This window comes from Bombyx mandarina, chromosome 01 (assembly GCF_030267445.1).
Source record: "Bombyx mandarina strain Sakado chromosome 01, ASM3026744v2".
In the NCBI taxonomy this organism is placed as follows: Eukaryota; Metazoa; Arthropoda; class Insecta; order Lepidoptera; family Bombycidae; genus Bombyx; species Bombyx mandarina.
The window spans coordinates 9,171,504-9,194,854 of record NC_143208.1 but is presented as its reverse complement, the minus strand read 5'-3'; the positions used below and the strand labels follow the sequence as shown (position 1 = coordinate 9,194,854).

At 36.8% G+C, this 23,351-nt stretch overlaps 1 protein-coding gene across 1 annotated transcript; it reads right to left on the bottom strand.

Annotated features, from left to right (window-relative positions):
* Positions 1-1,661: 1,661 nt before the first annotated feature.
* Positions 1,662-7,284, bottom strand: LOC114245160 (uncharacterized). Its single transcript, XM_028177208.2, has 2 exons — positions 7,129-7,284; positions 1,662-3,184 (listed from the first exon to the last, which is right to left on the bottom strand). The coding sequence occupies exons 1-2, from the start codon at positions 7,141-7,143 to the stop codon at positions 1,769-1,771; spliced, it is 1,431 nt and encodes a 476-aa protein (XP_028033009.2). The 5' UTR covers positions 7,144-7,284; the 3' UTR covers positions 1,662-1,768.
* Positions 7,285-23,351: the final 16,067 nt, after the last annotated feature.

Below are 23,351 nucleotides of genomic sequence, written 5' to 3'. Positions count from 1 at the left end.
TAGCATAGCTTGTAACATTAAAATTTGTTCAGAATAGTTACGAAAGCAATCCGAAAAAATTTATTAGAGAAGCCCTGTATTATTTATGACTTTTACATTTAGTTTATTATTAGTTTTCCAATAATATAATAATAATTTCATATAAACCTTATCCGCACAATTACGAACACAATGGAAAATAAATCAGTCAAATCGGTCGAGCCCTTATCAAGTAATGCCCCATCATACATGTCGCAGTTGATTTTTATTCGTATAACATAGATACATCAATTTTATAGGCTGTGTAAGAGAACGGTATTCGCGAACGAGAACAGTTGGTGATTTCTGCGATGATAATATTAAAAATGTCAATGGATACCTTACCTTGAATTGCTTCGGTGGCTTTTTTCATAGCACGCGATCTAACAAATGGAAATGCACGTGGTCAATGTTTGTGGTTTAGTCCTAAAGATTAAGCGTGAACCGAACTTAATGTAATCGCTCTTCGCTGTATATACTATAGGTATATTGCCAAGTGCAAGTTTCTCAAAAATATGAGAATGAAGTTTTTCTTTCTGTTCTCGGGAGCTAAATCGCATTCAGCTCGGGTTAAAAATGCCTATGTACAAATATTATATTGCTTCGCCTTGCTTAATCAACCAGCCGCTTAAACTTACAGTGAGCTTACAGCCCATATGGCGTTGAGTGGTTATTGAAGCTTCACTTCAACATTTGCATTAGACTCCTTTAGCTCTAATGCTAGGAGCAAGCTCAGAGACCCAGGTACACGTACTCGTTGAACACACCAAAGAGTTCGACGGGAAACCTAACCCATACATCAGCCCGCTGAGTTTCGCCGGATATTCCCAAAGGGTCGCGATTCCGATCCGAGATTCATTGGCGAAGCAGCTACTCTTGAGTTATTAGGTCTGTTTTAGGGGCGCTCAGGTAGCTGTTAGCAAATCCTACCCCTCCTGGTTGAGCCCCTGCTCGCCCACCTGTCCCGGTGAAACTGGAAATGCCTCCCGGCTACCAGTAATCCTTCAATAATAAACAAAAGATATCCAACGTAGATGCCGTAGCCCAACTTGAGATGTGATGTATTAATTGAATGGTATAACGAGTAGTACCACCTGTGTGGGTTTCCAATACCCTACCTACCACTAATATACTAAGTAATATTTTCGTCGTTATTTGTGGCATAATTCAGAGTAGTATTTATATATGGTGGGTCACTTGGTGGTACTTGGGCTTAAATATTAACCGGCAGAAACAAATTAAAAACTGAAGAGTTTACAAAGAACAAAAAAGAGGAAATAGATGTATATGAGTCTACCACAGGGCATGCTGTCAGCATAAAAAGGCGGTACCGACACAGAAATAGGCGGGATTTCACTATCCCAGAAGTATCGATTAAAGTCTTAGGGCAGCTGTTGTTAGGATTGAAGCAATTTAAACAACTTTTCCCAAAGTCAGAGGCAATATTTCGGTTGTGCTACTTATGTATTCCGGTAACCAAGTCACAGCAGATCAGCTTTGAGATGTTTGTTTATGCACACCTTTTTCTGATCAGTTGACTGAGCAGAAAATAAAAACACGTAATTTTTTAATATTATAATTATCAATTTAGTACACGATAATGCGTACGAAAAGGTAAGCTTAAATTTTTCTCAAGCAAAATGTAATCAATTCAAAGATTTTATTATAATTCATCGGTAGGTACAAGTTCACAATAATATATAGAGTATTATAATAGTGAAAAACTTCTATTTAATGTACATTACAAATTTTAATTAGCACGGAATTTTGGAGGTCCATAGGTTTCATGTGGGACTCCTTGACTAGTAGATATAGTATTCACATCGTCCAACAAGAGACTAGAGGCCGTGGAGCTGACTGTACCGCTGCCACTGATAGCCGTGCTGCTTTCAGGTACGCTGGACACGGAAGAGATGCTTGAAATAGGGGAGTTACTGAGAACGCTAGAGTCAGAAACGCTTAAAGAAGGATGAGCGCTAAATGAATCAGAACCAGAAGCTTGATTAACAGCAACTGTTTGAGTTCCGAAGCTGCCCACAGAAGCAGGGATTTCTACTGGAGAATCAGACAGCTGTTCTGTGTAGTGCCCAAGTGGAATAGGAGAAGGTGATGATACTCCAAAGACTCCAAGAGAACCGGATCCGAAGTTAGAACCAGAGTCAAGTATGGTCTGAGCACCAGACCCAAAGACGTTTTGTGGTGAATCGTCAAGCCCGGAAAAAGATACAGACTGTTCTTTGTTGTAGTCGTTAACGATGTTGTTAATGACCGCTTGCGAATCTTCCTTATTTTTGTACTTGACGAAGAACACTTCAGGTTTGCTTGGTGGTTTTTGTTCAATTTTTGGTACAAGAATATCTTGGACTTCTTCGGGTTTCTTGGACAAGACGTAAACAATAGTTTTCTCTTCCTGTTGTTGGGGTACGGGAATAATTTGGGGAGTGCGGGTTTGAGAAGGTGTTTTTACAAAAATGATTTTATAGTGTTTTTGGGCAGGCGGGAGTACAATAGGAGGGCGTGGTCTTGGTATTTCGGGTTCTTCAGGAGCAGCGTGTACATAGAAATGCTTGTAGACTTGAGCTGGTTGTTGTTGTACGTAGTGTTCTTGATATTTGCTGGCAGCACTTGTTTTGTATTGATTATAATTATAGGTAGGAATCAAGCTTTGCGATAGGTCAGCTCCGATTGTAGAATATATCGGGCTAACTGAGACTTCCGAGTTCGAGCCACTGCTGGTAGAAATTGGATAGTACAATCCGTTGAAACCAGTGCCAGAGGTAGAATAATATGGGTAGTAGTTATTGGTTAATCCACTGCCAGCCGAATTAGCGTCACCAAAGTAATATCCAGATCCAGATGCATGGTTTCGGTAGCCAGTCGAACCAAAAGTGGATCCCAAGCTTGACCCTTTATAGCTGTAACCGGAAGATAGTCCAGATAATCCGGACAGCCCGGATAATCCGGACAGCCCGGATAACCCGGACAGCCCGGAAGACCCGGAAGACCCGGAAAATCCAGAGATATCGCCTAATTTAGAGCTTTGTTGGTGAGAGGAACTTTCACCGAGTTGGTATGATGGATATCCATAAGAGGTTTGTGGGACTTTGTAGTCATAGCCTAGATGACTAACATCGGCCAAAGCCACTGCTAACGTAAAACCGAGAACCTGAAACAAAAAACTTTTTTAATTATAAAATACCGAAAACGGGGCTATTAGTCTCTAGCGTTCTTAACAACTCATTATTAAAAGCTCATTACAACTATTTAAAAATAAGGTATTTTTACGTGTGATCCGATACAAATGCAGCAAAGTTCATGTCAGCAAAGCAGAATTTCAGTTAATACGGGACCGATCGAGTCATTAATCGCCTCTCTGTGTTTGTAGAAATGTTGCAACATGCCCGTAGAGCCATTTTAAAAGGTACGTGTGCGGAGGAGTCTCCTCCGGAATTTGACTAGTTATCCTAGACATCAAAATCATTTATTTTAAAGTTTAAAAGGTTTATGATAATCAGAATTCAAAGAAACAAATGGACAGTATTCTTTATTTTTCTGATTAGTATGTAAGTAAAATCTTGATAGGCATCTAATTATTACATTTTTTAGTATGAGTAACAAAACAAAATGTAAATTAGTTCGGACGAGTTTGAATGTTTGAATTGTTTAGATACCTTTTTAATCGCACGTTCAAGTGTTTTGTTTTCGTACAACGCGAGAAAGTGTGTACAGGAAGGTCGAATACTACGCCCACGTGTGTTCTGTTATTCCGTATTAAAATATGTTATGTCTCGGAACCCTAAGTACCGCGGCAAGCGTTGTTACGTAACCGATGGCCAAGACGATGGTCAACGATGCGAGTGCGATGAACTTGAACTATCAAGTACGCGGTTCCGCGGTCTGGATTGTAACCGAAAGATTTTGATCTAAAATGGTATCTTTAAAAATTTTATAGCTTATTAGATAGAAAATGGAATGCTCATGTATTTTGATTCAAATATTTAAAGGTTACAAATTACGTGCTTTGCGGTTTAACACTGACAGGTAAAAAGAACCGGATCTAAACGCAAATCTTTTATGAGTGTTTATAATATTGAATTTTAATACCTTTACGTTAAATGGTTGCGGTTAGTTTTTTTTTTCTGTTTTTGGATGGATTTGTGTGTGATTTATCTATTTAGTAATTATAAAAATAAATGCAAAATGAAAGAGCTCTAAATGCTAAAGAAGATTAATGAAGATTAGGTACAAGTTGATTGAAATGAATGAACCCCAAAACTATGTTAGTTTTATTAGATTATGTGTAGCGTGCTGACATGTATTACTTAATTTTGTAAGAAATTATTAAGGTCATAAACAGTAAAATCTATTGACACACGGCAGACACACCTTTTATTTCTCTTTATTTTGTTCATTGCATTCGTATTTAACTGAGTCAATAATATTGTAGTGCCTCTGATCTTTGATACCCTCTTTAGAAGAAACGCAAGTGCAAAGAAATTTGTGGGATATATATATATATATATTTTAAAGTTCTTTTGTTCCAATTCTATGAACCCTCTCAAATAGAGTACGAAAATGACAAGCAAATTTGATTAAAATATTTAATCAATTAAAAGTAAAAATCTACGTATCCTATAAAAACTTAGTATAAGTGTGGATGTCTTTTGCTTCAAAATTTTTCATAGCTATTTTTTTCTGATAATTTCCCAATGATGTGATTTTCGTAATTTTTGTTACTTAGTACTGATTAAACCAATGTTGCATCCAATGATTGATGGTGATTATAACGCCATTCCAATTCTGGGACTGCCATATCTATTTAGTTTTTCGGATCTACTCTACCTAAATTCAGAAATATAACAAATACAATATAATAAAATACAATAATTTTCGACCATACACGGTAGGCAGCGGCTTGACTTTGCCCCTGACATTTCTGAGATTCAGGACCGACGTTAAGCACTTTTCATTATGTGGGCCGCATGCTCGTCACCCAACAAGGGCAATAAAAAAAACCATTCCACGTCTCCCACTACCGTCCTGATCCTCTCCGCCTACATAAACGATTAAAAAGGCCTATTACCGTAAATAGTAGCAACAATATTTACTATTATGTAAATGATAATTATATATTTCAAAGAATATTATGTAAATAAGGATTTTATTAATTCAATCAATGGTCTTGATCACATTCCATAATTCATGAGGATATATGCATAGATATACACTTTAAAATAACAAAGTGGACATTAATTGACCTCTGTCTAAAATATTATTGTTATTTCGAGACGTATAAATACTTCTAAATGACCTCTTCTTATTCTGTATTTTAATTAGGTGTAGGTGTTGCAAAGGACTAAAAATGATATCATATCTAAAATAAAGCATAATCGATTCGAAGCTTTGAAAATGTGTTCGTTCTTATTAGTGCAATACAAAAATATACAGTAACTTAATCATAATATTATAATCCATTCAGTATAGTATAAAGTTGAAAAAAAAGAATGTTAATTTTAATCTGTAGTCAAATAGAACGAAACTTTTAAAATTACCCGAAATTTAAGAAACAAGTACTCGTATATTAAAGTTTACTACTATACACGAATAACAAATAAATTAATGAATTATTTTTTGTAGATTACTATATTTGTTAAATAAAAATGAAGATACGATTTCTATCGGTGATGTATGTATGGCGAAGTCGTCGTGGCCTAAAGGATAAGACGTCCGGTGCATTCGGATCGAGTGACGCACTGGTGTTCGAATCTCGCTGGTGGGTACCAATTTTTCTAATAAAATATTATTTTCTAATAAATACGTACTCAACAAATGTTCACGATTGACTTCCACGGTGAAGGAATAACATCGTGCAATAAAAATCAAACCCGCAAAATTATAATTTGCGTATTTACTGGTGGTAGGACCTCTTGTGAGTCCGCACGGGTAGGTACCACCGCCCCGCCTATTTCTGCCGTGAAGCAGTAATGCGTTTCGGTTTGAAGGGTGGGGCAGCCGTTGTGACTATACTGAGACCTTAGAACTATATCTCAAGGTGTGTGGCGTATTTACGGTGTAGATGTCTATGGGCTCCAGTAACCACTTAACACCAGGTGGGCTGTGAGCTCGTCCACAGATCTAAGCAATAAAAAAAAAATAAGTGTTAAAAAAGAGGCAAATACATATAAGCTTTTGTGAAATATATTTTTTATTTCAATTCGTTTAAAATTTTCCATGGGGCGGTTATTTCATATAAATTTTAATCAATTTCATGTAATTGAAATTGAAAATTCATTTATCAACAGTTATATTTTCGAGCAACCTGGGGAAGTCATCTTGTCAACATATTTAATTAGTCAGTCTCTTAAAAATACTATAATTATGTACTTAAATATATTTCGGATAATTTATTCGCTGCTATTCAAGTAGATTAAAAAAAAATCTACTGATTACGGTTTTGCCCCGAAAGAGACAAAGCCGTATAAAATATTTAGACATAATATGTGAAGAGCATCTTTATGTTATGCAATGTAATTATTAGATTTCATTTCTGTTGACAGTGATGTCTTCGAAAATAAATATGCCTTGCGTATCTATTAGCGTCATCGGAATATTAAGCACACCTTATATCTTTCATTGATCATCGTAATAAACTGTTTAAATATTTTATGAACACGATTCAAGTGATGCATGTAAAAATTTCAACATCAAACATGTGTGATTGTAACATCAAGGATACAAAAAAAAAAAAATCAGGGTCTAATAAATTAGGAATTTGTGTTTTCGTACGATATTAAATGTTATAAATGCGGATACATTTAATGAAACGAATAAAATTAGAACGAACAAAATATTTCCCACTAATTAAGTATTCGGGCCAAAAATGTGCGACAAGAATTTCATCAATTATTTATATTTAATACAGCACAGAAACTTGACGTTGAAATTAGAAATAATAATAGTTTTATTTCGATCCATGAAAACTTCGCATCGCAAACCAAGCTACGTTTTATTGTGTGGATTAGAATCTGCTTTCGTTTTTTTTTTTATAAACATTAAAAGATGGATGGCAAATATGAAAAAAAAAAAGCACAAATAGTGTTGAATACATACCCAAAGCGTGAACATGATGTGGCGTCAGCGCTCCGAACGAAACAGATAAACCTCCGAAGCACGTGAGGCGTCAAGTGTCGTGCCGGTTGTAGAGCTGCCTCTTAAATACTTCTCCGATATTTGAACTACCAACTCACCTGCCCAGTTGTCCGTCCGGATCCGACACACAAGGTTATGTCAATGGGTTCACGCGTTACAATAAACAGGGTAATTTTTATGTTTATTCATTAAAAAAAACCTGATTTAGTTTGTAAAAGAAGTCCAGAAAGTAAATTCTTTTAATTTATTGAAAACTAGTTTCGAAGCCATTAATACCTACATAATAGTATTTTTGAATTATCTATTATACACTAATGTGAGATTTTAGTTAAGGTGTGTCGGTTTGTTGAGGCTGATGATCCCGTCTGTGTGTTTATTTATTTGACGGAGCATAAAAAAAAACGGAATTGATCGATTTTGATGAAACTCATCAGACGAGGGCAGATTATCTCGGCTGTTCTACAACAATGTGAATACCGCGGCTCATCTTGAAGCATTGGGTCGAAGTCTTGATTGTATTAAAATAAAGGCTATTTAACTCTTCGGAGCGAAGAGTGTGATTGCTTTATGGCTAAAATAAAACAGGCCCGAAACAAACTGACTATCAGTAATGATGGTACGATCAAACTGAATTTTGTAATTCTATTTAATACGAATTCTATTATATTTTAGCACAATCTAAAGCAACCATTTATTGATATATTAAAATCGTTTTATTTATTCCTTATTATAATATATTATAACAATTAAAAAAAAGTTAGCTCCATTTCTTTTTAAATAATACATTCATGTCAAACAATTTTAATTTTGGAAAACACATATCAAAATTAAAAAATAATAATTGTCTGCTACATTGGGACACACCTAGTGTAGAAAATTCTCGTTAAAGACATATTTTATTACTATCGAACTTAGGTGAGCGGATGGCCCACGAGGCTGTTGGGAGGAGCTCATAATCATAGCATGGCTACCACCCACATATTACGAATGCTGCTCTAACTCTTAATTCCTTTCTTATTCATCGAAACTTGAGATTTGACAATAGCAGGAAAGGCAGGAAATAGCAAGTAGCACATGACAAGCTATTGCCTGATGCCCCTACCGGTGACTACAAATTACTCGAGAATCACAACATCGAATAGACAAAGAAGACGAAAGTAAGTACGTCGAAGTAAGACGAAGTACAGTGAATGACTTTGAGGAGACAAGAAAGTACATATAGGTATATGTATAATATATAAATGTACATCTATCTACATTGAAATAATTAAGCGGAGTACTTTACCGAACCATTTCGAGTTCTTTGATATGTTGTCCATCCGAAAATATATATGTACATACATACATGCTTGTATTATACTCATTAATCGCTCTTGATAACGTGTGGGACTTTGTTTTATTTCATTTCGTGGCATGTTGAAGGGAATTTCCATTTCGCTTGTACATATATTAAGTCTTCACAATTTACTAAATGTCATGTTAATTTAAATTGCTTTACATATTCGTTATGCAATACCCACGTATTTCGAAATACGACGTAAATTTCATTCAGTTGGACTTTTGTCCACTAATATTGGAATTCTTTGATGTTACCAAGACGTTAGATTAGAAGGCTATTATAATAAATTCGAAATAGTTTAAAGGACAGTATTCAAATTTCGTTTAAATAATATAGCATATCGCATGAATCCCTCCGCATAATTTGATTAGCATCACACCATTTCCATACACATTTTACAATATTTTCTGCGCAATACGTCTGCTTTATTTTTATTTCACACTACAATTTATAAGTGAATAATAAATGGTTTTATAATTTTTCAAATACTGATAATGAACTGAACACCAAACATTTTCGTATTCAGTAATTATTCTGTAGTCATAATTTTGTTTTACGACAAAATTGAAATGTCTCTTAAATAGAATGAAGTTTTCAATTTAAAAAAAAAAACATTTTGTCGATTTAGACCCGACATTCAAAAATAGTTTCATCAGAAGTAATTTCAAATAAAAAATATATTAACTACGATTCGTGTGTACTAAAATCTTTAAAATGAGTTTTACCGTGTACAAATTTAAATTTAAAAAAAAACGAGACATGTAATTTCTGATGTCGTCTTGGTAGAAAGTGACTCACTTGAACTTATAAAAGTTAAATTGTCGATATATAATTATACCAGTTTAAAACAGCTATGTCCTTTTCATTTGACATTAACATTTCTTTTGATTCATTCGCCGTATCCGAGTGCGAGTGTTCAGGATTTTGAACGCGTTGACATATTAAATAGTCTCACATAACACTTAATATTATTGTATCATTTGCTTGATGACTAAGCAGCAGCGAAACAATCAAATAGGTATCCCAATTTGGAGGGTGGGGCGCAACTGCCATAGAAAGTCAACTTTGGCTTAATTTCTGAAGTAGGTTCGCGCTTTTTAACCTTAGCTTTGAAGAAATCGGTACCAGCGTGCATCATTTGCGCGACAGCAACACCAATATGGTCTCATCGGTTAATAAGATTACATGTGCGTCTTTTAAGCAACAACGGCTTCAGTTACAGTGTGGTATTTTAGGTATATATTATGTATGTTCATTTGACGTTTTCTAAATTTTACATTGATCGTTTTAATCTGACTGCGGAAGCTTTGCTTAGAATTTAGATCATCAGCAGCCCACGGTCGTCCACTGCTGGACATAGGCCTTTCCCAATTTAAGTCAGTGAGGCCGGTCTTCGCTGCTTTATTCATTCATTTTTACCTTATCCTTACCCTTGCTATGAATTTCCAGCCAAGTTTTTTTGTAAAAATTTGCAACGTAACAGAACTTTCTTATTCTTACAGTTAGGTGTACATAGATGTTACTAAGTTACGGGATAAGTAAATTTTTAACAACACGTTTTGAAATTCGTTCATTATTCACAAAAAAAAAGCTATAAAAAACTAATCACTCGTAGAGGTTATTAAAATATAATTGATGAGGTAGCCGAAAAAAAGTTATTTCTTATTTATATGCCCTAGCCGGTTTTCTTAATTTGTTTCAAAATTGAAATAAACATTCTAACGTTAAATATCCACCAATTGAATAGAATAACCTACGATCGAATTTTAGCGTGTAACTTGTAATTGAAGTATCTTTAGGAATCCTGTGTATCTGAACTAAGCTTATTAGCTTAGGATCTAATTTATGTATTTAGAACTCTGAATCTCTCACTAAGAATCGCTCTGTGAAAATAAATAAACGACCATCGTTTTGGTAATATCCTTGTTCTTTAATCCTTTCAAACAAAATATGTGTTTTTTCAAACACATGCGTACCAACTTTTGAGAACAGCCGCGAATATAATACAATTGAGACTTCAACCGTATGTCCTTCGAAACATTTTTAATTCAATCAAAATATCAATAAAATGTTTAGTTTCTTGGCATATCAAAACTAAAACTACTCAATAATATCAAGTAATTACTTTGATCTATATTTGAGTTATTATAAATCTAATGAATCGCTCTTGATATCTAGATAAAATAAAGCTATTGTTTTAATTCAGTAATTTTAAAATCCTTCATCAAACCACTCTCAGTTTGTATGCCAATAAGATTTAAAATCTAGTCGAAGGTATTTCTTTGATATTATTATTATGCTAATGAAGTTCTTCTATTTTTGATATGTAATTTTAAGCCTTCATTGGTTTTAAATTTATGTCCTATTCTATATTTAGTAGGCATTTAACATTCCTGTAACTACGTTATACAATATTTTGTTAAGGAGAATTTTAACCTGTTCTCAGGCAATTAAACTTTACTAGTTGCTGAATAAGTACTTGGTTCTACTTTTCATTAGATATGAATCGTGTGATGAAGGTAAGGTATTGTTAGTTTTCATGAGTTCTATTACCTGTTTACGAGGACCTGATGATCTACCTCGATGGTGAAAACGGTGACCTCGAATCACCAAAAGCTTATCCATCAAGTTCAAAGCCATTGAGATTTGATTCGTCTTAAACAATTGTATTTGGTAAATTCGATAACGAAGACATTACGATCGATCTTGGAGACTTAAACAAACCCTCGATCTGCTGAGTTTTGACTTGAAATTATTCACATAACTACAACTTAACGTGTAACAATATATATATTAGAATATATTATTATTCCTTCAAAATCATGAAATGAATTGAAGGTCTCAATATCTGTTTTTTTAATTAATGGATCTTTTATTATTATAATCTCCTGATGCGCACATCCTTACGAACTTACGTCATCGTCGTCATCAATAAAATTATTACCCAGTCGATTTATAGTCAGAAGTTCACAAGAAATATAAAATAAGAAATTTTTTTTTAACGTTATTTCATACTATTGTTGTCTCGAAGTTTCCAGTTGTTGGTTATTATTTTAAATAAATTTAAAGTTAAACATGGCTAGAATTAAATATTGCGAAATATTATCAAAATTGAAAATAGAATAATAAATATAATTAATATAAAGACCAAATCAATATTTTGAATGTTAATTAATATAATGTGTTACATGCCAAGCCAAATATCTCACTATGTCCACTACGAACCGTTTTCGATCTATGTTCTATGTAAACTAATTTCCGGGTCATATTTTATACCTACTTTAAATGTTATAAAAACATGCTATATCCTCCTACTCATCTGCGCTACGTGTAATATCTTATCGAAAATTGAGAGTCCTTCTGATTCATTAGACAAAGCTCGCCGGTCATTTTTAGATCAGCGAGTTTTCAAGCTTGCTGTTCAGCGTTGAATGAGTTTGTTCTCTTTTATTTGATGGAACTGGGAAGTTTTTTAGATTTTTGTAGATGCCTATGGGCTCCGGTAACCACTGAACACCGGGTGGGCTGTAAGCTCGACCAAACACCTATGCAATAAATAAAAAATAAAGTTTAGCTTATATTAAGGCAGTTAGCCTTAATATCCATAAAACCTTCGTCCAATGAAACTGTACTTTAAAAGTCCTAACAATAGATACAGTTTTAGTTAGAATATTTCAATGTCATCGCTATTAATGGTCCGACGGCGTGATACAAATATTTTGCCAACCTATGAGTAAGAACTAAATTTTTTAGGTTCGATTATGAATTAGACTAGAATGATTTAAAAAAATGTATGTCTAGAGTCTAGACGAATAAAATAAAAATTTAGATTTTACATTGATACGCGTATGTAATGTATCTGATCGAACTATTAATTCAAGGTTAACGAAAAAACGTGTCCTGTTTGTAAGTTATTAGAATTTGTATACCATAATAATAATGAGAAGGGTATCAATATAATAAGGATCTTGAATACTTTCGAAAAAACAATAAAATTATCTCATAATATCAGTGATACAAAACACTGAACACTGACCATAAAGATGAAAATAATTAAATAACGCGCATATAAATTTTCCATTAGCATTTGATATGATGTTTTTATGTTTTCGTATGTAGTTAAGAAATTATATATTTATGTCCATCCCCTTTTTCGTAATTTATTTTTATTGCTCTGAATAGCTAGATAACCTAAACTTTTGTATAAGATTTGATATCTACTTTCTTTGAAAGATTCTCTTAGTGATAATGATGAGCATTTGTTTTGCACAAATGCCTTCCGAATAAATACTGAATTTATTTTACTATAATTACTAGAAATTTAATTCGCTTTTGTTTCCATTCTCTTTTGAAATTACTGCTACTACATGAAGTTATACTGCAGGTATTATTTAACCGAAGAACTCATCGAAAACGATACAATTCAAATCTATACTAAAATATAAATCTACAGTGGTTTTTAGGGATGTTCCATTATAACTACTGAACCATGCATCCGATTGCCTTGAAACTTGGTATCCATGTAGAAAATACATGTACTTAATTGATAGGCTAATAATTATATGAGTGTTGGACTCCCTAATAATAATGACAATATATAATAATGTTAATTTTAAATGCCCAGCGAAGTGGGCGAGTACGGCTAGTACATTATACATACATAAAATAATGATTAAAATACATATTAATAATACATAAACGAACGTGAGTTTGATCGTTTAGTAAGTTTTCACGTCTTTACTTCTCAACCTGTCACCGTGAAATTATTTTAAAAAAGTTATAAAAGGTACAGAAAAGGACATAGATTACCTACTTTGTATCGAATAAAAAACTAGGGTGCCCAAGGGAATTTTACACATTGACTTCGAAAGTCCGGCAGTGAGCGAAAGCTAGTATGAAATAAATTTCTGTCTAGTACCTCAATTAAATTTCAAATAAATAAAATATAATTTTCATTTTAAATATTCGTAGTGAATTATGTTTTGCCTGAATAATATTCGATTCGATTGTGGAATGCATTACTTTCGGCGGTGAGAAGTGCCTAACTTTAAGATGCTATAAAATAATTAAGTATGAACGATTATTACTTATCTGTTTAGGGCTGTTTGTTTGAACATGCTTTACCTTTTTCAAACATTTTTCAAGTATTCCGTAGGGTAACTCACTCTAACCGGCGCCATCTAGGCGGGCTTCGGACAGCCTGCCGACCGAGAGGGCTGGTGGTCGTAGCGCCGACGACCGCCGGTTCGGCGTCCCGAGGGGGAGGGTGATGGGAGAGATGTGCTCCGCACTAAACGCTTCACTTTCCCCCCTTTGCCTTTTCATGAGTTCTGTCTCATGCGAGGCGAAAAAAGTGAAATAGTGATTTAGTAGTATAACATATCTATTCTAGGTTAAAAAATCCTGTTTTTTTATGTGTATGTATTTTTCTTCATTATTAATGTGCGTAAAGGTTTGGTCTATTTTTGATAGATCACTCTGAATATCCTTAATAACAGTGCAACGTAACATACCTGATGTATCTTTTTCAGAATTACTCTAGATAAAAACGGCGTCTGTCTGGAAGAAATCGCTTTCACCGATAAGGCCACCTATTGTATAATTTTATTTTCTGTTCACTGTTTTTCAATATTGTAGTATTTTGATGTGCAATAAAGTATACTCTCACTCTTTCCCTTTCTCTCTCTCTCTCTTTCTCTCTGTAATAATTATAGCCAAGCCAAGGTCTTCTTTCCTAGCGCCACTCTGGTTTGCATATAAAATTAAATTAAAATGTCCCTGTTTCGCTATATTAAGAATAGGTACACTGTTGTTATTGTTAATAAACATTAACATAACATCCTTATTGAGTTCAATAAGAGAGAAAAATAATATAGTAATAGTAAGATAGAAAGAAATACAACTAAAATTCAATTGGTTCTTACAATTCTTGTTATAACATTTTATTGATATAAATTGAAATAAAATCGCTCGTTATTTTTTCAAGGTTTGAAATTTCCGGATATACGTTTTACATGCATTCGGGTTTTTGGAAATCATTTAGCATCGTAATATGTATATTCTTTTGTACGTAATAATCTAAAGGCCAAATAATGACCTACGACCGACAAATACACACGTAAAAATATACATGCATAATATGCATCATTTACAATCTTTGTTTACATTTTATTTGCATCAATTCCTGTTCCATTTGAATTGTAGATGTAATTTTGATTGAAGACATCATTATTGTCATTTAGTAGACATACAAAGTGAAATTTATCGACACGAAGTATGATATTTACTTCTATGCTTATGTACAAAAGATGATTGACCAATGCACGGGCAGAATTCTAAGACCACTTTAATAAACTGAATAAGGTGTAAATAAAATATTGTATCGACTGTCTTGGTTGCACTTTAGTTAGAGCTGGGCACGGTTCCTACATGTGGTCTAATCTTGGTAGCTTTTTTTTTTAACGCTGGGGAAACCGTTTAGGATACTCGGTCGAGAGCGGTAACAAACCGGGTTATGTCGGACACCGGCGCCTCCAGAGAAGAAGAGGGAATTCCAATCCTACCGGGAGACTACGACTTGAGAAAGGCGCGCGAGGCGCCTAATTCCTACCGGACCCGCCCCGTAAAGCCGACTACCGACTAAACCCCATCGAGCTCTAACACTCCGACTCCACGAAACCTACGGTACCACACAGTACGCGCCGAAGGTCAGCCGTCTTCACTACCCGTCCTGACAAAATGGGATAGGATTCCATCCCCGGGAAGATCCCGCAGGACGTCGTCTCGGGAGACACACCGTGAGCGGCGCACAGGAGCCACCTTGCGCCGCCTCACCACGGAACCGACAGCAGAGCACCGGGCACCCCCGCACCGGTACCCAACAGCCCCTACGTGAGATTAACGGGAGCATCGTGCCCGCGTCGCCCACCCCGCCTCATTGCTGAGGAGCCGAAGAGGGATCCCACTCCCTTTCGCGCTCCTCAGCCTCGCGGAACGCCATGACCAGGTCGCAAAATCTGGCCATGGCCTCCCACGAACTCTGTCCTCGAGCATCCAGGCGATGACAGCCCACAAGGAGAGGTCCCTCCCCAGTACCGCGATGAGATCTCGCCGCGGGTGCTCCCACCGCGGGCACGCTTCGAGTGCGTGCTGAGCGTCATCGTCCGGATGCCCGCACTGGTGACAACCCGGATGTGGCTCTCTCCTACAGACGTTCCACAGGTGCCTCCCAAAGCAGCCATGCCCCGAGAGGACCTGCGTAAGGCGGAAGGATAGCACGCCATGTCGCCGATCTGACCATGCCTCCAGCACGGGCACCAGGGCCTCGAGGGCGCGCCGGCGGGTGACTGAGGTTCGGCCAAATTCCTCCAGCAACCGCTCCCTCCACTTAGCTAGCGTACGCCAAGTGACGCGCAGTACGCCTCCACCGACCGACAGCCGACAGTCCGGGTGTCCGTCTCCGACTTAAAGACTATGTCCTGCGCCGGTATACCGTAGCCAATACTTCGACCTCGAGATCCCAAGGAAGGGAACCAGCAATCTTGGTAGCCTAAGGGACTATAAAAATTATGCGCAGACGAGTAGTTGAGAAAAAGGGGCTCAATCTGAGAGAACTTGTTAGCACTAGCCCTAGCAAGTGCACTTGAAAACGTCTCGATTGTACGTAGCCGTGAGTAATTAATTTTTGTGCGACGTGATCAAGCTTCGAATATTGTTTAGTGAAATTCATAGGAAAAGTCGGTAACTGGCGACTTCTGATGGGTTTTATTACAAAACAATATTTACGCAAAATTTTGACATAGTCATTACTTAAAGTATCGCACATTTAAGAGATCCTCCGCCGAGTCTACTAGATAAACTATAATTACCTACCCGGTCTTGTCGTAAATATTGTTGCAAGGAAAACGTTTGTGGTTTTTTATTTATGTTATATGACGTACTTATTACTTAAACATATGTTAATCATCAATATTATAACACTACACCAAAGTATGATCCTGATCAAAGATAATTTCTACTAATCTCTTCACATTGTAACTAGTTTTTGATGAAAACACGCATTTTCTCTATAGGAATAAACATTTTTATAGCATACCATAGAGAGTATATAAAATATAGCAAAAGTAATAATCAAGTATTATAACAAATAATTAATTAATGATCAAGTAAATGAAAAAACAATAATTAAAATGGGGAATGTTTTTGAATCGGACTGGGGTGGTTGCGGGAATTGGGCTAAGTTAACCGAAGTAGGTAGGTACTTCTCCCCATTCGGAGTAGAGTAAACAGTAACGATTGTCTTTAATCAATCAAAAAGTGTCCATACGTACATTCCCATTAAGTAGTAGTCCCGCAGTAGTCGAAATTCGACTATAATTAAATGAAATTCTAAGTTTGTAGGACGTGAGCCCTCAAGGCCCGTACCCGACCGAGAATTGACGCGTTTGAAATGTGGTGTTGGCGCAAAATGTTGGGCGTATCGTGTACGGAGCGCCGAATAAATGTGTCAATTCTCTCGGAGCTAAACGTCAAGACCCGTCTATCTACGATCTGTATGCAGCGTCTCCTCAAGTACTTCGGACACGTGGCCAGACGAAATCCTGACAACTTGGAAAAAACTAATAGTTGTAAGTCACGTGGAAGGAAAGAGAAGTCTAGGCAGATTGCCAACCAGGTGGACGGACATTATCAAAGAGGCCATAAACACCAGCGTCCCGGGCGCCATCAAGTAGGTCGAATGCAGGCAACACTGGAGCAAGCTGGTGCAAAAACTAGACCAAGGTGGTCACGACGCTCAGTAATGAGAAAGCGAAGAAGAAGAAGTTTGTACACTATTATGATTCTATTTTCAAAGACTATCATATTTCTATAATCACAAATTTCGCCAAGACTACACATAGGGAAATATTAATAAAGACAAACAATATTTAATCTATTCTCAATTTGACCACAGACGTCAAGAACAAAAATTTCACAATAAATAAATAGTATGCATGCGTGTGTGCGTCAAATACATGGTAGTGTGTGTAATGTTTTTTTATTGATTTCATGTATCTTTAGGCATAATTTAAAAAAAAAAAATATTTTGCACTCCTTCTCTATATTCTTTATAAGTGTGGGAAAATTCATACTCCTCCGCTCGCGCAATTTTCGTAAAAAGGGATACAAAGTTTTTCCTTCACGTATTAATACATAGATAAATTAAATAATGTTCTATGTTCTGTCATTTTACTTGATGAGTATAAAATCAACCCGCAAGCCGCCCATTGTTTCAATTTCAATACATAATATGGCGCTGGAAATATAATATTATGATCACAATAATACGTTGTAGATGCTTAACAATGATTCTTGTAACCTTAATAGAAATACACTAGTGACTGTTTTCAGACTTCGTTCCGGGCACATCCTACTCAATAAATTTGCTCATTTAATGGGGAAGACTCCTGATCCCAAGTGTTCAGTTTGTGATGTAGTGGAAGATGCTTTTCACATTATGATGGAGTGTGCACGGAACGATGATTTGAGACAACAAAATATACAGATTTTCGACAAGTTGGAAGTGTAAATTACGTATTAGCCTTTCCGGAATCCAAAATGGCTAAGTCACTTTATAAAATAGTTTTGGTGGGCTTTCGGAGACGATAACAGTTTCCTTTATTTTTTTATATAATTATTTTGTTACTCTCTTTTGTTGCACAATAGAGTGGCATAGTCACTAGGTGAATAATCTCCCATAATAAAAAAAAAGTGCTTAACAACAAGTAGGCAGTCTAAATTAAGACTACTTAAGACTATTACGAGTATTCTCTTGAAAATACTAAAATTTAGCTTCTTATTCTATGATTTTAAATGTTTTCTAAAAACATAAATAAGATCCGGCTTCTCTAAGTTATTTGGTGGCTGGTTTACAACTTAGCAAAGCTTAGCTAGAATAATCATTTAAATGACTATAAATAACATAAATTAGTAGAACGACCTTCGTCCAAGAATTTTCAGCGTTTGTCCAATTCACTTCGTTATTGAAATTATATTCAATTTTTCAATATTGATTGTGACAATAATAATTAGTGTCACATTCAATATTGAAAAATTTCGACAGCATTTTAAATATGAACATATACTTACATATATGATTTAAACTTTCTGCTGCGTTTTTAAAACTCACTTATGTTGTTAATGTTGTATAATTGCTTACAAAATATTTTTATCATTGAATATAATCAAAAATCGATCCGGGAAAATTCAGCCTAGAGTCGACCTTCAGCAATGAAGATAACGACGAAAAAGACCGTATTTAAATAATAATGATAGATGAATGGTTCATCTAAGTTTTAGTATTAGCATGATCTAAATAAGATCTGCAAAAGTTAACATATTTATATATAAGGTGCCTATACATAAATATAAATATTGGAAGTGAAAGAAAAAACATGGTGTTAATTGGTTTCTAGAACCTATTGACGTTATAGCTAGAATAGAGGTTCCTTGTTCCATGAAGTTGAAGTCTCAGTTGTGTATCGGCCTTACTGTTAAAACTGGAACGCATAACTGCTTCGCGACAGAAAAGGACAGGTTGGTGTTACCTAACCGTCCTCTGCCACCAGTAAACTGCATTGATGGTGGTAGGAACCGGAGTGTAAGCCGGCACTCACCCATGAATAACTCGCCATCGAACTTTTTTTTAGGATTGAAGGATTACTTATGTCCCGGAGGCCTTTCCAATTTCACCAGGACAGATGGGCGAGCAAAGGCTCAGCCAGGAGGGGTGGGATTTGTTAACAGCTGCTCGATTTGTTAACAGCTGCACTACCTTTTTTTTTTTTTTTTTCCTACCTAAGCTGATAGCCTTGAGAGGCTATGTCAGCGTAACCCTAACTTTAGTAGGTGAGCTCACGGGGCTCAACCTGACGATGTTGCTAACACGAACCCTAGCAAGAGCCGTGCTTCGCAGAATCTACCACCGGATCGGAAACGCGACCCACTGAGAAGATCCGGCGAGAAACTCAGTGGGCTGTGTCTGAGAGTTAATTTACTCGTCGAGCCCTTCGTCGCAAGCGACGGGTTCGACGAGAACGGTGACCGGTGCTTGAAGTACCTAAAAGCACCGTTAGTGGATCAGGAGGATCCGAGATGACGTGTTTTGGGCGACGTCGACTGCTTTCCATTTTGTCCGCAGGATCGGGAATGTAGTTACCGTCGGCCACGATGAGAGGGTTCTCGTGTCGTGCCGCTTTATCGAAGTGGTGCACTACCGAAGGAGACCTGACAACTCAAGAGCAGCTGCTTCGCGAATGAACTCCTTCCTCACGAACCACGGAGCTCCGACGGCTAACCTGCAAAAGCGGGATTGTAGAGATTGGAGGCTGTCTATGTGTGTGCGGGCTGCGTGAGTGAATACCACACTCACGTAAGTCACGACTGGCCTTATGCAAGTTTTGTAAAGTGTCAACTTATTCCGAAGGAACATTTTACTCCGGTTACAAATTGTGGGGTAACGTCTGCCGAGAATAAACGCGGCACCGTCGCGGACTTATTTTATATTGGGGCGGAATGTCATGGATGCATCAAAGGTGACGCCCAAGAACTTGTCCTTCCTGGCCCAGGGTATGGGTTGTCTAAAGAGGGTAATCAGGGGTGTGAGAGTCGTCCTCTTAATCCGGGAGGAAATCCGTGTGGAGTTTCCCCTTTGAAATAGCACCGCAGTACTTTTCGCTGGGTTGATGTCTATGCGCCATTTTTGGGACCACTGTCCTAGGGCTACGGCTGCGCTATGGAGTTTCCTCGCGATTAGGGACTTATTTCTACTCGAATAGTAAACAGTCGTGTCGTCGGCGAACAAAGCTAACTGGGTCGGCGGCGACCGGGAAATATCGTTCACGATTAAGCTAAATATGAGCGGCGAGAGGACAGAGCCTTGCGGGACTCCAGCCGTGAGAGTCGTGGGGAGGAGCGGTCCGACAAAAAGTCCCGTATGATGAGCACGAGACTCTCCATCACGCCCATGTTAAATAGTTTGAAAATCAAACCGTTGTGCCAGACTTTGTCGAACGCTACTGCGACGTCCAAGAAGAGGGCTCCCGTATATAACGGTTTTGGTTGATTAATCCCTACGAGAATGTGCTCCGCGAGGTGCACCTGTTGCACGCATGAGGGATTTGCGCGGAATCTGAATCGTTCATTGATGAGAATCCCACAGAGATATTCTCATACAGATGAGACGAATTCTCTGAAGCGCTTGTAGAGCTCATGCAGTTTGACTAGAGACATGAGGGGTTAATCGGGCGGTAGCCATCGAACTCAAAAGTTCGGTAAGTTAAAATTTTATAACTTTTAAAATTCGAAAGGTAATAGAGAAAAAAATTCACGCACTTCGGTTTAGAGAGAGAGATAGTTATTATTATATGTATTATAATTCAGCCTTCTATCTCATGTCTCAAGGTAGACGACTGCTTCAAGTTACGAAAAGGCATGCTATTTACATATTTCTGCTCCGGTGTGGTTCGAATAGATTCAGAGAGCTTAAAGGAAAAGTGAAAAGTGAGTGCGGTAGCAAAGCTACGGAAGCGATACCAAAATAGGAATAGCCAAAAAAATATTTTTTAATTGTGGTATCATTCCTTGTGGGTTCACAAACTTCTGCTATGTCAAAATCCTACTTAAAAGGTCTATGCAAAATCCAGACGAATGATAGAGCTAATGACGTTATGACATAAGAAACTTCATTATTTCATAAAAATCTATAAATAATTGCAGATAATATTACAGTACAGTACAGATAATATTATAATCCCAAACAACCGCTTAATCTAGAAAGTTGAACTTATTTATCAAAAGACTTATTTTTAATACAAGACATTTACTTATTTTTAATAGTTCATGTTCTTGACCTCTTTAGTTAGCACAAAAAATGGATAATCCTTAGAGAATTAAAGCGACTTTTATTGTTTAATATTTCATTTGTTGAACGGGCAACTATATGTGACCACCAAAAATTTTAAGTTATCGAATCATCACTATGTGCAAAATATTATTTAAACAAGTCTTAAAATTAAATCTTGCCTTTTCTGTTTTCCTTTTTTATTTCCCGTTACGAATACCTTTGATTTTAATATTTAAATGAGCGTCTTCCAAAATATTTTGTAGGATATACTTATATACTCACAGGATATACCTAGTCAGGTCATAAATTCTGTCACATGTTTAATGTAAAATAATTGAAACAAGTTTATTCATTATGTAACCATTCATATACCAAAATGAACTTAACAAAACATAAATTCTTATGACACTAAAGTTTATTCAAAATGACCTCCGTGATTTTGACTACAGGCCTTCAATCTGCGCGGCCAGTCGTCTATCGCAGCACGAACGAGGTCCATGTCAATATCGGCGGCTGCCTTAATCAAGGATGTCTTGAGTGACTCCAAATTGGGATGAGACTTTGAGCACGCCTTTTCCTCCAAGTGTTGCCATATCTTGTAATCTAACGGATTCAAATCTGGACTGGAGGAAGGCCAGTCTTCGTGCCGGATGAAGTCGATTTCACCCGCCGCCAGCCAGTCTTGTGTGCTCTTCGCTCTATGAGCTGGCGCCGAATCTTGTTGGAATACCCAGTACCTGTTATTGAACATGGTATGAGAAACAGGTTCCACAAGGTTCGTCGGGACTGAATTTTGATACACAACTGCATTCGTTATTACACCTTTCTCACAAAAATGTACCTCTGTTAAGCCCCAATAAGAAACTCCCAACCATACCATGAGCGAGGATGGAAAATGACCTCGTTGGACACGCGGAATACGGTTGCTCGCTTCTTCACTACTGTGTGCGTACACCTTATCATTTTGTATGTTGTAGCTCTCTTTTACGGTAAAAAAATTTTCATCCGAAAAAAGAATTTCCCGATATTTTTTTCCCCGCGTACCGCTTCAACAAAGCGCGGCATCTCTGCAGTCTCAGGTCCATTAGACGAGCATTCAAACGATGTCCTGTTTTTCTTCGATATGCCCGAAGCCCTAAATCTTCATTTAACACCCTTTTCACCGTGGTTCTGCTTAACCCCATCTGAAGGGCCAACAGTTTCTGCTTACGTTTGGAATTTCTTTGAATTCGCGCCTTCACAGCTTTTATCACTGCTGGAGTCCTAACAGACCGAGGGCGACCACTTCTTGACCTGTCATCTACACTAGAGTCTTCATTGTATCGTTTGATGGTACGATAAACGAATCTTTTGGTTATATTAAATGTTTTCAGTATGTTAAAAATTTGAATTGGCGCGTGGCCGCAACGATGCAACGCAATAACTGCAACACGGTCTTCTTTAAGCGTCCACTCCATATTTAAAAATGAGTAAAATTCTAAAAGTATACATTTTTATTTTCATGAACAATTCGAAATTCGAATTCAATAAACTTTTTTGTGGCCAGCATTCTAAAAGAAAAGTTTTTACTGTGTGACAATACTTATGACCTGACTAGTTATATTTTGTAAAATATTTGTTCTGTATGAAAAAAAAAACACTTACTGGTGTAGGATGTCTGGTGAGTCCCCACGGGTAGGTACCACCACCCCGTCTATTTCTGCCGTGGAGCAGTAATGCGTTTCGGTTTGAAGGGTGGGGCAGCTGTTGTACTGTCAAAACTGAGACCTTACAACTTATGTCTCGAGGCGGGAGGCGGCATTTACGTTGTAGATGTCTATGGATTCCGGTTATCTCTTAACCCCAGGTGGACCGTGCACTCGTCCACCTAAGCTATAAAAAAAAAGTAACGTTTACACACAACCTCACCCTGACCTACGGCCGCTTTCTCAGCCGATAAACTTGAACACAAAATGCAAGAGA